This window comes from Mytilus edulis, chromosome 12, assembly GCF_963676685.1.
Source record: "Mytilus edulis chromosome 12, xbMytEdul2.2, whole genome shotgun sequence".
NCBI lineage: Eukaryota > Metazoa > Mollusca > Bivalvia > Mytilida > Mytilidae > Mytilus > Mytilus edulis.
The window spans coordinates 66,665,779-66,681,438 of NC_092355.1; the positions used below are offsets into that span (position 1 = coordinate 66,665,779).

General features: G+C 31.3%; 1 protein-coding gene across 16 annotated transcripts in view; it reads right to left on the reverse strand.

The window, feature by feature from the left end:
- The window catches only part of LOC139498974 (potassium channel subfamily T member 2-like), a 147,712-nt gene that overhangs the window by 41,982 nt on the left and 90,070 nt on the right, over nt 1-15,660 (reverse strand). For all 16 annotated transcript variants that reach the window (XM_071287602.1, XM_071287599.1, XM_071287604.1 and 13 more), the window contains one exon: nt 7,812-7,915. In XM_071287602.1, coding sequence (XP_071143703.1) covers nt 7,812-7,915 — 104 coding nt within the window. The remainder of the gene's footprint in view (nt 1-7,811; nt 7,916-15,660) is intronic.

The window sequence follows — 15,660 nt, forward strand, 5'->3', positions numbered from 1 at the left end:
TATGAAGGACAATAACTCCTTAGGGGGTCAATTGACCATTTTGGTAATGTTGACTTATAATTAGGTCTTACTTTGTACATGATTGCTGTTTACAGTTCATCTCAATCTATAATAAGGTCAAAATAAAAAACATGTTTGTTTCCCCTCGCCCCGACCGGGTCAAAAATAAGCCTCAGAGTCAAAAAATTATTTGCCCCAAAAAAATCGTATTTTTTTTTATTCCCGAAAATAAGTCTTCCCGGAACTCTCTGGAGTTATCTATCAATTTAGCAGTATGTATCGAGGGTAAACTGTCTGCTTGAAAGATGGGCGACAAGATCGCATTGTCGTCTTCTGTACGAATTAAGTACAAGGACGCGTCAAAGGTGTTACCCATCGTGGTAAATAGATTATACAGCTTTTCAAAAAGGTGCACATGGAACGATGTGTTGAATGATTTAACTAAAGATGATGGTCACAACATAGATAAATTAGATGAAGTGACAGTTTCTGTGTCTGATAAGATGGCTAACGGTGTGACTTTTGAACCCGATTTTGCTGAAGAAATAAGAGTTGTTCATGATTTTGACAAGAGACTCAAATACGTCCAATTTGACATTATAAGGGACGCACCACCTTCAAATGACAAAAACAATAGTCAGACTAATAGTAATGCACAAAATGCATTTGACGTCCTAATGAGAAAAGCTAATACTCAGGCAAACTCGAAAGTGCCTTCCAAACTTGATGAAACAGCACCAAGATTTACTGGTAAGTATGTTAAAATTATTTAAGGTAAGAATTTTCTTTATTTTCATGAAGGCTTGAGATAGTGTATGGTTCATGTAATTATAAATTAAACTGTCCCACACCAACTCAATTTCTATCTACATCCCAAACTTTTGGCAAGGAAAATGGTGTGGGAGGGGCTAAAATGGTAACTTCCTAGGCAAAATGCTGACGAAATTTTTTACAGGTGTGGACTTTGTCATTTTTTATACCCCGCCACACGTAGTCATGGTAGTGGCGAGGTATTATGTGATACCCTCCGAAAAATTTGTAGGTGTAAAGGGGAAATATTATATACCAAACATGCCAGATAGTGATTAATTTTTTAGCTCATCTATGTGGGCTATTGTCAGACAAGGATCTGATCCAGGAATATGTTCTGACACACTGTACAAAACTAGATACAAACTATGTCTTTGTTTTACAGGAGATGTTTTTCATGGTAAAGCCTTTGTGAGACTCCAATTGTCCTGCGCCACACACATTGAGTTCACGTACTATGGTTCAAGTGTTGGGAGATTGGATCTATGTGCACAATGAGTATCTCCTGATACCACCAAGGACCCAAAACTACTTAAAAAAATCAAAATAGTTTTACCATGAGTGTGCAAGGCCTGCATTGACAGGAAAAAAGAAATCCCTAAAAGAAATCCAAAGAAATAGACTTTTGTCAATTAATCTACTGGCCCTTTTGATTCTAGTCATTATGTGTTCAATTGTTTTGTTCTAGTCAGACACTTTAAATGTATTTATACTAAAGTACATATGTGTCATGGTGTGTTATTTGGCATATATTTGTGTTACTGTTATTTTGGATAAAAATTTGTAAGGGTTCCGCGGAACCCAGTGTCTCGCCTACTTTTGCTGTAAATCGCAGGCTCAACAAAAATGAGGAAAAAATCAATAAAAATATTCCTCTTGATACTATCTTTTGATTGTAAGAAACTTCTGTCCAAGTTTGGTAAAAATCTAGGATAGTTAATGAATCTAATAAATTTTTGAAAACTTTAACAGCAGACTGTATGTAATGTTAACTGGAAGAAAATCAAAGTCCATTTAAAAGTAAACTACAGAAAAAATGAAGTTATCGTTTTACAAAATTTACTTCTTGATACTATCTTATGATCATAAATAACCTTCTGTCCAAGTTTAGTACAAACCCAGGATAGTTTAAGAAAGTTATTAAAATTTTAAAAACTTTAACCACAGAGTAAATATAATGTTTTCCCCCAGAAAAACTAAGTTCATTTAAAAGTAAAATACCGAAAAATGGATTTATTTTTTTACAAAATTTACTTCTGGATACTATCTTATGATCATAAACAAGCTTCTGTCTAAGTTTGGTACAGACCAAGAATAGTTTAAGAAAGTTATTAAAATTCTAAAAACTTTAACCACAGAGTGAATGTAATGTTTCCCCGCAGAAAAAACTAAGTCCATTTATAAGTAAAATACGGAAAAAATGGAATTTTATTTTTACAAAATTTACTTCTGGATACTATCTTATAATCATAAAGAAGCTTCTGTCCAAGTTTGGTAGAAATCCAGTATAGTTTAAGAAAGTTATTAAAATTTCAAAAACTTTAACCACAGAGTGAATATTTGTGGACGCCGCCGACGACGACGCCAACGACGACGCCAACGGAAAGTAGGATCGCTTAGTCTCGCTTTTTCGACTAAAGTCGAAGGCTCGACAAAAATGTTCCTTTTGATACTATCTTTTGATTGTAAGAAGCTTCTGAAGTTCTGTCCAAGTTTGGTAAAAATCAAGGATAATTTATGAATCTAATAAATGTTTAAAAACTTTAAGTGCAGACTGTATGCTATGTTAACTGGAAGAAAAACTAAGTCCATTTATAAGTAAAATACAGATACACAGGTACAAAATATTAACAAAATTTCCTTCTAAATTCTAGCCTTTGATCATAAATAAGCTTCTGTCTAAGTTTGGTACAAAGTAAAAGGAGTATAAGAAAGTTAAAAGATTTTTAAAAAATTTAACCACAGAGCAAATGTGTTGTTTCCTGGCAGAAAATCTTAAGTCCTTTTAAAAGTAAAATACCAAAAAAACGGATTTATCTTTTTACAAAATTTACTTATGTATATTATCTTTAGATCATAAACAAGCTTCTGTCCATGTTTGGTACAAACCCAGGATAGTTTAAGAAAGTTATTAAAATTTTCAAAACTTTAACCACAGAGTGAATGTAATGTTTCCCTGCATAAAAACTATGTCCATTTATAAGTAAAATAGGGAAAAAATGGAATTTTATTTTTACAAAATTTGCTTCTGGATACTATCTTATGATCATAAACAAGCTTCTGTCCACGTTTGGAAGTAATCCAGTATAGTTTAAGAAAGTTATTAAAATTTCAAAAACTTTAACCACAGAGTGAATATTTGTGGACGCCGCCGACGACGACACCGACGACGACGGAATGTAGGATCGCTTAGTCTCGCTTTTTCGACAAAAGTCGAAGGCTCGACAAAAATATGTTTTATTTAGAGAAAGAAAATTTAATGTTTGTATTTTGTAAATATTTTATTAATCTGTTTAATTAATTTTACCTATGCTGTGGCATTAATACTCGAAATGTCACAGTTTGCTCAAAGCACTGTATTTTGAAATATTAATTGTAATTAGCATATGTCACTAGGATTAGGCTTTGTTAATTAAAGTCTCTTTTTACTAATGAGAGTAATATTAACATCTTTTGTCATGTCAAGTTATTTTGTGTTTTAGTATAAATATCATTGTGAAATTTTGGAAAAGCAGTCACCTTTCGGAAACCTAACCTTTCACTACTAAAGTCTATTATACTGGATCTGTAAGACTGTCGATCAGTCTACTAGTTGACTTTGTAGTGTTTAGACAAAAATGTATTTTTGACTCACCTTTTATTTTGGGAATTTTTTAAGATAGCAGTCAGTGTTTCGGAAGCGTAACCTCACAGTCAGGGTTTCGGAAGCGTAACCTCACACTACTCATGTCATTATACTGGACCTATAAGACTGTCTACCAGTCTACCAGTTGACTGTGTAGTGTGAGACAAAATTTATCTCTGACTCATAATTTAACTTTAGAAAATTATACTTTTGAGAAACTTTTATTTTGAGACTTTTACATTCTGAAATTGAGATTAAGTACATTTTATGATTTAGTAATTTTGGCATTTATTTTATATTTTACATTTTAAAGAGAAATAGTTTTACTTTGGATTTGTTATTTTGAATTGATACTTTGTACTTTAATTAGATTACTATTATTTGGCATTGTTTATTGATTGATTTATTATCATTCATTTAAATTGTTATCGTTAATTAAATTATGAAAACCTTCCTTGCGTTTTAGCTATGCCTATTAGAACATTAAGTCTAGCGATAGACTGACCCCCTGTCCCTTGGTTCCAGCACATACGAGTTAGCTCCCCCTTATCTAACAGTGCTCTCGAGTGGACCTTGGTGACAGATATGGTGGAGGACCCGGGCATGATACAAAAGAGATTCTGAAACTGCATAGCTAGAATGTAGGTTGGCAAAATTTATTCAAAATTATTTAAAATTAAATTTCAAAATTGAGACAACAGCAGGAGAGACTATGAGAGGAAGAGAGAATCAGTAACAGCAGAGAAAAATTGCAGATTCAACAACACACAACTAAAAGATAAGTACATCTTGCTTATTATATTGCACTTTAATATTTTTTAGTGAAAAGTATAGATGTATGTTCATTCTTGGTGTGAATCTGTAATTTTATAATATTTGTTTGTGCAAAAACTTTACAGAAGTTAACATTCAGTTCAGGAGAAACTGTACTTGTGCAAATAATTTTATGCGATCTGGAAATTTGACTCATAGTAGCGAGAATATAACATAAACAAAATACTGACATAAATTACTTTTAGTTTCAGTTTAGTAATTGGAATAGAAAAATCATCATGGGTAGAAAAAGAATTTCAAAAGGATGGTGCTGCCAAAAAGACAGATGTGCCAAGCTTTCCAGTGTAATACCAGGAACAGCAAGTTTCCAGTTTACTACAACCATGGAGAGGAACTTTGTAGAAATTGGAATAGAGAACCTTCAAGTGAGATGTTTAGTTGACAGTGGAGCTTCTTTTAGCTGTATCAGTCAACATCAGCTGTACCGTCTAAACACCACTACAGCAATATAGAGGTCAACAATTAATAGTGGAATAAGTGCCTGTGGAGAAGTACATGCAATAATGGGAGACATAGTGCTTCAACTTTCTAATGGACATCTTACCAGAAATTCATAATTTTTAAACATTACCGTACTTGCTATCTAGAGCTTATTTATAGGATTAAATTTTTGGTGAAACAACAAAGCAAAAACAGACTACAAGAACAGAACTTTGACAATACCAACTCAGATCGTTTAGACATTAGTGAATATCATGATGGTGCTTATCATGTTACCATAGCAACCTTCCAAGACAGAAGGATTTAGAAAAAACAATCAGTTTCTATCTTTATTTTTTTTGTGGTTCTAGGAATTAGTAGGAGTGCACGCCTGTTGGTTCTTTTCACTACATCAATTTGGATTTTAGATTACTGGAATGTTGTTTTATTATTCATCTGTTAAAATTTCCTTATACAAGGAATAAAGGTTGCTGGAAGCTAGCAAGTTGAAATAAATTGTTGTTGATATATGTATATATTTTTGGCGCCAGGTTATATATATATAATTTATACAGAGTGTATTGAGATATTTTTAAGTGTTACTATGTAAATGTTTATATCATGTTTGGGGACAAACATTTAAGAGTAGGGGGGAATATGTCATGGTGTGTTATTTGGCATATATTTGTGTTACTGTTATTTTGGATAAAAATATGTTTTATTTAGAGAAAGAAAATTTAATGTTTGTATTTTGTAAATATTTTATTAATCTGTTTAATTAATTTTACCTATGCTGTGGCATTAATACTCGAAATGTCACAGTTTGCTCAAAGCACTGTATTTTGAAATATTAATTGTAATTAGCATATGTCACTAGGATTAGGCTTTGTTAATTAAAGTCTCTTTTTACTAATGAGAGTAATATTAAATAGTTATCAAAAGTAACATCTTTTGTCATGTCAAGTTATTTTGTGTTTTAGTATAAATATCATTGTGAAATTTTGGAAAAGCAGTCACCTTTCGGAAACCTAACCTTTCACTACTAAAGTCTATTATACTGGATCTGTAAGACTGTCGATCAGTCTACTAGTTGACTTTGTAGTGTTTAGACAAAAATGTATTTTTGACTCACCTTTTATTTTGGGAATTTTTTAAGATAGCAGTCAGTGTTTCGGAAGCGTAACCTCACAGTCAGGGTTTCGGAAGCGTAACCTCACACTACTCATGTCATTATACTGGACCTATAAGACTGTCTACCAGTCTACCAGTTGACTGTGTAGTGTGAGACAAAATTTATCTCTGACTCATAATTTAACTTTAGAAAATTATACTTTTGAGAAACTTTTATTTTGAGACTTTTACATTCTGAAATTGAGATTAAGTACATTTTATGATTTAGTAATTTTGGCATTTATTTTATATTTTACATTTTAAAGAGAAATAGTTTTACTTTGGATTTGTTATTTTGAATTGATACTTTGTACTTTAATTAGATTATTATTATTTGGCATTGTTTATTGATTGATTTATTATCATTCATTTAAATTGTTATCGTTAATTAAATTATGAAAACCTTCCTTGCGTTTTAGCTATGCCTATCAGAACATTAAGTCTAGCGATAGACTGACCCCCTGTCCCTTGGTTCCAGCACATACGAGTTAGCTCCCCCTTATCTAACAGTGCTCTCGAGTGGACCTTGGTGACAGATATAAAAACTTTTATTTCCAGTTCTATATTTTGGAAGAAATCCAAAGAAACAGACTCTTAATTATTAATCTAGTACAGTTGATATAAAAGTTTGTTCAGTGCCTCTTTTCATTCTAGTCATTGTGTGTTCTATTGTTCTAGTCAGACACTTTAAATGTATTATTATATAAAATACATATATATAATAACTGCAAAGTTTGATTTTCTTAATGTTATTTCCAGTTTTATATTTTCGCGATTTTTGTGCCAGCTAGGTAAATATCCTGGAATTAAATACAGTATACATGTATAACAAGTAACAAACTATGGCAATTTGGAATCTACACCTTGTCATACATGTATTAATATGTTATTAATTAAAGCTTTAATAACTGTCAAATCAGAAAGTAGTAAATATACACTTTAACGCTACATTAGTTTTATGCACTAAATGTGCATATTTTGAATAGTGCTTGAAAGCAAAAGGATTGATAATCTAAATAAATACACTCAAATTGAGCACTAACAACTGATAAGTGGCCTCCAGTGGACAAGTCAAACCATCCATGACATATCCAGTTGGAAAAAAAAAATTACCTGCCTGCCTGGTCTGTTTACAAAGAGTAGACCCGGGGGAGGAGAAAAACAGATATTCTTTTAAATGTGGCCTTGCATTGATGGTAATTGACCTCAAGTTGGTTTCACAAAAAAGATTGGTCGTAAGTTATGGACAATGCAGTATACTTACGATAAACCTTAGTCAAAGTTTTTTTGTGAAACAGACCCAAGAACCTAGTCAAAGAAATTCCAGTGAGTACAATTATTGTAGTCAATTATAAGACTCAGAAATGAACCAATCAAAATACTGGATTTGGCATCTCCAGCACAAATGACAGTGGCGGTACTGACAGGCTCCAGTCATGCTTCAGTGATTCCATATATAATCAACCAAATTTTTTCCACTAAAGGGGGGAACCCCCTGGATCCACCTATAAACTTTACAGGTGTTGTCAATGATGCTGTCAGATCTTTGTTTTCATTCATATTCAATATAAAGGTATTAAACAATCAAATTGCATGACTAGCTATGATATTTCAATCCAGTATAATAAGAACTATTTTTCATATTTAAGATGGTGTTGACAATTACTAAATACTGAAAGCAAGCTAGCTCAAAGATATAAATCTTCTAATAAAGAAACATACATATACTTACGTGGTGAATATGAAACAAGCCAGTGTAACAACTAATATCAGCATCTGTTGAGACAATGTCACAGATATAGTCTGGAATCTTTGTTTGGTTAGATGTAGGTCATGCTGAAATAAAATAGAAATAATAGAAATAGTTATCTATTTAAAAAGAAAGAAAGACAAATATATAGTTCAATACAAAGCCTCCACAATGCTAATAATTGTCAGACAATTCAGTTTTTCAATAAATTTTTCATATGATTAAGGAAAAAGGTAGGAAATTTATAAAGGTCAGATGTTTTTATTACGGATGCTTTTTCAATGAAAATTATGATGTCATAATGCAATCTTAATAATACGAAAAACCCATGAGATGAGGCTTATATATACACTTCCTGTTTTTCAAAGGAGTTTTTCACAAAACAATACACACTTTTTCAAAAAAGAGACAAATATAAATTACAATAGAAACCAGGTCTAATTTTAAAAATATCATGACAACAAAATATGAAATTTTCATATTTAGGTATTGTAACCTAATTCTTTTCCCTGGAATTCCAGATCCCTTTTTTGGTTACCTTGATTACCAAAATAAATCATTAGTTATGAGGCAATTAGAGATTAAACATGGATTTATAACAAAAATGTTGGGCAGGCTCAAATTTACTTTTGAAGCCTTAGTTCAACAATCTGTAAGGCCAAATAAAATAGTATGTGTGGTTCCAGTTACATGAAAAAAAGTAAGGGTAGGTAGGTAGGGATTTTTTTACATTGAGTCTATGGGAGCATCAATCTGACTTTAACAGTGCTTAATGAAAAATGACAAACAAATCTTTAGGGTAGGCTCTTATCAAGACTAAAAAGTAGGGTAGGTAGGGTAACTGGAACCACACATATATTTTTATTTGGCCTAACTGGTTAAAATCCTTGATTTAAAACATCCTTCAATAAAAGAATTGTTTGAAAACAAATATGATCATTTTGACAGACAATTCAAGCAGTTTGATCAAATTGGATGGACGTGTAAAAACAACCTCAGGCTGTACTTTTGGTATTTTGTGTTGTTAGGATGATAGCTCCTTCATGTATGTAACTATACATCCTTTTTTATTACACATCAGTAAAGAAAAGCTTATTTACTGTATAAGGCTGTATACAAAATACTGAAAATACCTTCATCAATATTATAAAATTACAGCTTTTGAATGATGTTGATACAAGGATATATTCTGTTTTCACCTCATGAATACAAAGGCTATAGTTGTTATATTAAATTCTGAACATATTTGCATCAAAATCTTCAGTGCATTATATTCATTTTTTTAATCATAAATATACACCTTTTAAAAGCTTTAAACAATATCATGAAAACCATAATATGACACCAAAAGTATATTGGTTGTTAGATGTTGTAGAAATAACTGTGCAATATCACTTTTGTATCTGCCTTTTTCAATTTACCTATGAAAATAAAGTTTAAAATGTGACTATTTCTAAATAAATCAAATAAGTTCACAAATTCCACAGATTTCAATTTCGATTACAAAAGACAAAATTGTCAATATCTATTTGCACTGGTAATGATATAAGTCAATACATTTAATGCAAACAATACAAATAAATTTATAGTTATTTAGGAGTGACAGAATATCTTTAAATAAACATCACTGAATGGAAAATTGCAACTCAATATGCGTTGTAATATATGAGTATAAGTACCTTAACTTAACTGCGACACAGTTAGCTAAGAAAAATATTTACTTGCGTTCACACAATCAGTCTCATAGAAAACAGTAAGTGATTAAGGAACAGCTAGCACTAAATTAAAAAATTTAAAACTTTATTACAAGCTTAAAAGTTGAAATAATAGTTCCATCTTTCAAATAAAAATATAGCACAGTATTTATCAGGTAATGATTGTTCAGGAACTAATTAATATTCATTGTGATGTAACTCTAATTTAAAATTTGTTTTCTTAAAATTTATACATTATACAAATAAAATATTGAATTAAATATGTGTTTTGAGACACATTAACGTCATACTTTAATTTTTTTTTTAATTTTACTTCAACAGGAGAGATGATGTGTATCAATACATTTTCATTGACTTAAGGAGGCTTGAGGGTATAAAAATTTCAGAAAAAAATAAACATTTGTTTTTCATTACAAATTTTATTTATTACCTTTTGTAGTTGTTACTTTATCATATGGTACAAAAATCATTCAAAACAATCAATTCGTGTTGGTCCTAGATGACTTTTAAAATATATACATCATTGAAAAAGTTCCAAATTATCTCCCTTTGCCGGAAAAATGCCATTTTTTGGCTTTAAAATTGAAATATCTATTTTAACTCATCGGTGACCTATATTTTTTAATATAATTTCCATATATACTATACTTAAACTAAATTATTGTAAAATTTTAGCGATTTGTGTAATAAATTTCTTTTTTTATTTCGATATTTACCTTTATTTCTCCTATAAGTTCAACAGAAAAAAAACACCTTTACAAAAATGTATGCTTCTTTCGAAGGCAGATTGTGAGCGCAAATGAACGGTGACCCCACTTTTTTATTTTATTTTTCTATTAACTATAAGATAAAGTTCATTTATAGAAAAATATAGAGAAATCCTATATAAATGATTTAGACCCGCGAACCCCCTTAAAAATAACTTTTTCATTTTATAATGAGGTCAATGTCACAAATGTATGTGAAAGATATTGATAAAGTAACAAGTGGTGCAAGAAATTGTAATATCATTACTTTGAAAGACTTCTAAATGTTTACACTCATAATGTTATTGTTGTTGTTTATACTGAAAACAAAGTAAAGAAAATATTAAATTTATTTTTAGGGGGAAAAAAAACAAGAAAAGACCACAACATTGGAGAGTAAAAAGTAACTTGTTTAGATCTGCAATACATAATTTGTCAATAAATAAAGGTGAGTGAAGTACTGTTACCATTATGTATAAAGCTGGATCAAAACAAAAAATCAACTTAATACTGTTCAAGTCAATTTATTTCTTAATGGTAAAGCTGAAATGAAAAGAAAAAAAAACCCAGCTGTATTGGCAAATTCAGTACAAAAAATACCCTATACATAAGATGGAGTACTAAATAATTTTTTTTAAATGATATTCAATTTGCTCTTTTTCAGGAAACATTTTTCAAATGGATTGCAAGATACTTATCTTTAATGCAAGTGGAAGTAATACAGGAGAAGAAAAAGTAGAGGAAATATCTGAAAAAAGGAGAGTTGTAGTTTCAAAAGTAATTTTTGATGGGTCTTCAAATATCATTTTGATACAGGAATCACACATTGCATTGACAAAGATTTGCACAGAAGAGTTTGGGGATAGAAATTATAAAGCCATTGGTCCAAAACGAAATGGTATAATATATGACATGGACACAATTATGTATGTAGAAGATCCAACAACTAGACTACGTCAAATATATGAATCAAAATCAAAATCAATTATCAGAAACGAAAGCGCTGAAATATTTGCAAGAATGTGTGCAAGGGTACTGAAAGGTACAGGGGTAAATGCACAGCCAACTCTATTTGTTAGTTGGCATGGACCACACAAGAAGACAATGGATTATAAAAGAAAGCTTTATCATGATTTGTGTTTAGTTTTTAGTCATTATGCATTTGAAACTAACATTCCTGTAATTATTGGAGGAGATTTTAATTTAGACCTCATTAATGCAAAAAATCTAGAAGTTTGCCCACCAACAAACCTTGTCTGTCTTAATACACTAGAAGTGAATGATTATTCTAAACTAGAAAGAAGGCCCAACAAAATTGACTTCATTCTGACATCCCCAAAAATTACTGTTGAAGACTGCAAACCTATTAATGTTTTTACATTATTGAAAAATTATTTCCAGAATTCATGGGATTCAAAACTGAACTATTTGTTAAAGCAATTCTTGATCATGATCCACTTATAGCACTAGCTAATGTAATCATACCAACCAGGAGGAAGCGTTTACTAGCTTATCAGAACTGAATCCAAATAAATCATATCAGAAAGGTATTGAGGATCTTAATCAATTTTCAGAGACCAAAACCAGAGCATATCATGAAGATTTTGAGAACCATGATCAATTCTTAATGGCCAAACCCTACCAAAAATTAACTGAACCAATTGTTAAAGAAACTTTTGATCATAATCCCCTTGTAGCACTAGCTTATGAATGTAATCATACCAAACCAGGAGGAAGCGTTTACTAGCTTATCAGAATTGAATCCAAATAAATCATATCAGAAAGGTATTGAGGATCTTAATCAATTTTCAGAAACCCAAACCAGAGCATATCATGAAGATTCTGAGCATCTTGATTATTTTTCAGAGACTGAAACCAGAGCAAATCCTAAAGTTTTTGCGGACCTTGATCAATTGTTAATGACCAAACCTGTCCAAGATTTTGATCATCGTTATCATCTTCCGTATCCAAGGTTCCCACCCAACTTTTATAATAATAACTTTCCATTACCAGTGCCAATGACCCCATGCAAACAATATTATTATCCTCCATATCCATGGTCAATGCCCCCCCAAAAAACACTATTTTCACTATTATCTCCATATCCATTGTCAATGACCCTACCCAACCAATATCTTGACTATTATCATCCATATCAATAATCATTGACGCCCCTGCGAAAAATGTTCTAGAACAGATTTCAAGTTCTTGAACATTCTAGAACTTTTCTAGAACATCAAGAACTGTTCTCGAACTACCAAAAATGTTCATGAACTGAGTTCTAGAACTGTATTTGTTCTTGAACTTTTGTTCTAGAACTTTATTTGTTCTTGAACTCAGTTCTTGAACATTATTTGTTCTTGAACTTAGTTCTAAAACTTGTTTTGTTCTTGAACTTAGTTCTAGAACTTGTTTTGTTCTTGAACCCAGTTCTTGAACATTTTAAAGAACAGTTCTTCAACTTCACTCACTCACAGAACCTAAGTTCAGAACTTTAACATTGTTCAAGAACTTCTAGAACATCAAGAACGGCCATTTTATGTTCAAGAACTTCTAGAACTCTGTTCTTGAACATTTTAAAGAACAGTTCTTGAACCTTAAGTTCTAGAACTTTTTGTTCTAGAACTTTAACATTGTTCAAGAACTTCTAGAACATCAAGAACGGCCATTTAATGTTCAAGAACTTCTAGAACATCAAGAACGGCCATTTAATGTTCAAGAACTTCTAGAACTCTGTTCTTGAACATTTTCAAGAACAGTTCAAGAACAGTTCTTGAACTTCTCGCAGGGCCAACCTAACCAATATGATTATTATCATCTTCAATCTTCCAAGGATGTTCGCTGATTTTGTTTCTGAATTTTTGATAGATATTTGGAATCCTCTGGTTTTATACATGTAGTGCAATTAAATAAATTTCCTGATAAACCCTTCTTTTCTTTACATATAGTTTAAAAGCCATATTTGAAAATCCTTTAAAATCCTTATTTTTTTAGTAATTTTTTAAAGAAAAAGGGTGCCAATGTTAAATGTATGAAAAGTCCAAATTTTCAATTTTTTACTGGGATATCTTGATTACAAGCACACAGACCCTTCCATTTTTTCTTCTATTTTAGTAATTTTATTTATTTACTATCACATACCTATCAACTTTTCAAAATGCCCATGGGGGAATTGTGTGCAAGATGGCTCTTATAGTCCTAAGAAACCTTCAAAGGGGTTTTTAAATGTTTTTTATGTTGTTTTTTTTTCTTCTCTATACTTGCATTTATTGAAAAATTGATTGTTTTGTTTAAAATTGTGGACTAAATTGCTCTTTCAAAATTTCCATTTGGGTGCTTTCATGGGGGAAATCCCTCGCAAATAGTGACAGTTGGCAGGTATACTGTCAATTTAAAACAATCATACAAAAAAGCTTGTTATTTTGAAATAGAGTAGCGAACATCCTTAAGGAGATTTTTCATTAGAAATATTTTTATATGAACTATACAGTGGAATCCTCAAATAATGGAATATTTTTTACCTATTACTAGTTGTATGTTATCATCAACCTGGTGCGTCTTTGAATGTAAATTAAAAGTTGTTTATAAACTTATACATGTACAATTTTATGCTGTAACTTTTGAACCAGTAATAAAGAGGATTTTAACTAGTTTGACTTTTTTAAGCCATCAGTAAAATCAAGTAAAATTGAGAATGGAAATGGGGAATGTGTCAAAGAGACAACAACCCGACCAAATAAAAAACAACAGCAGAGGGTCACCAACAGGTCTTCAATGTAGCGAGAAATTCCCGCACCCGGAGGCGTCCTTCAGCTGGCCCCTAAACAAATATATACTAGTCCAGTGATAATGTGAACGCCATACTAATTTCCAAATTGTACACAAGAAACTAAAATTAAAATAATACAAGACTAACAAAGGCCAGAGGCTCCTGACTTGGGACAGGCGCAAAAATGTGCTTGTTGAACTTGCTGAACTTTCTTTCCTACATACTGATTATTATCAAATTGGATCTTGAATGTCTTTAAGATAAAGATATAATTAAGGTGATGTGTTATGAATGCCAAAGAGCAAACTATCAACAGTACAAGGGACAAAAATAAATGTCAGATGTAAAAATTAAACTTTTGGTATGGCTTTTGACAATAAAAAAAAAACCTTAACCATATAGAAGTCTATAAACGGAGCAAAGATAACATACAAAATATCAATTAACCATAAAGTTATCATTTACTTTTGAAAATGAATCACAGTCAATTCTATTGAGAACCCTGTTACACATGTTACACCTAACAATCAGTCAAAAGTCGAACGGCTTGACAAAAATCAAAGCACTGTAAGCAGTTAACCAAAAACCAAGACAAACTTAACTATGAAAACTGTGGCAGTGTTGCTTCAATTTGTATACGACCGCAATAATTGAAAAAATTTTGGTCGTATATTGGTATGACATTGGCGTCGTCCAAAGACATTTGGTTTTCGCACTCTAACTTTAGTATAAGTTAATAGAAATCTATGAAATTTAAACACAAGAATAATGACCATAAAAGGAAGGTTGGGATTGATTTTGGGAGTTTTGGTCCCAATAGTTTAGGAATTAGGGACCAAAAAGGGCCCAAATAAGCATTTTCTTTGGTTTTCCCACAAGAACTTTAGTATAAGTACACAGAAATCTATGAAATTTTAACATAAGGTTTATGACCACAAAAGGAAGGTTGGGATTGATTTTGGGAGTTTTGGTTCCAACAGTTTACTGTTTAGCAATTAGGGGCCAAAGAAAGGTCCCAAATAAGCATTTTTCTTGGTTTTTGCACAATAACTTTAGTATAATTAAATTATGACGAAATCTATGAAATTTTAATACAAGGTTTATGACCACAAAAGGAAGGTTGGGTTTGATTTTGGGAGTTTTGGTCCCAACAGTTTAGGAATAAGGGGCCAAAAGGATCCAAAATTAAACTTTGTTTGATTTCATAAAAAAATGAATTATTGGGGTTCTTTGTTATGCCAAATCTAACCGTGTATTTAGATTCTTAACTTTTGGTCCAGTTTTCAAATTGGTCTACATTAAGGTCCAAAGGGTCCAAAATCAAACTTAGTTTGATTTTAACAAAAGTTGAATTCTTGGGGTTCTTTGATATACTGAATCTAAACATATACTTAGATTTTTGATTATGGGCCCAGTTTTCAAGTTGGTCCAAATCGGGGTCCAAAATTAAACTTTGTTTGATTTCAACAAAAATTGAATATATGGGGTTCTTCAATATGCCAAATCTTACCATGTATTTAGATTTTAATATTTGGACCCCGGTTATCAAATTGGTCCACATTGAGGTCTATTAGGGTCTAAAATTGAACATCATTTGATTT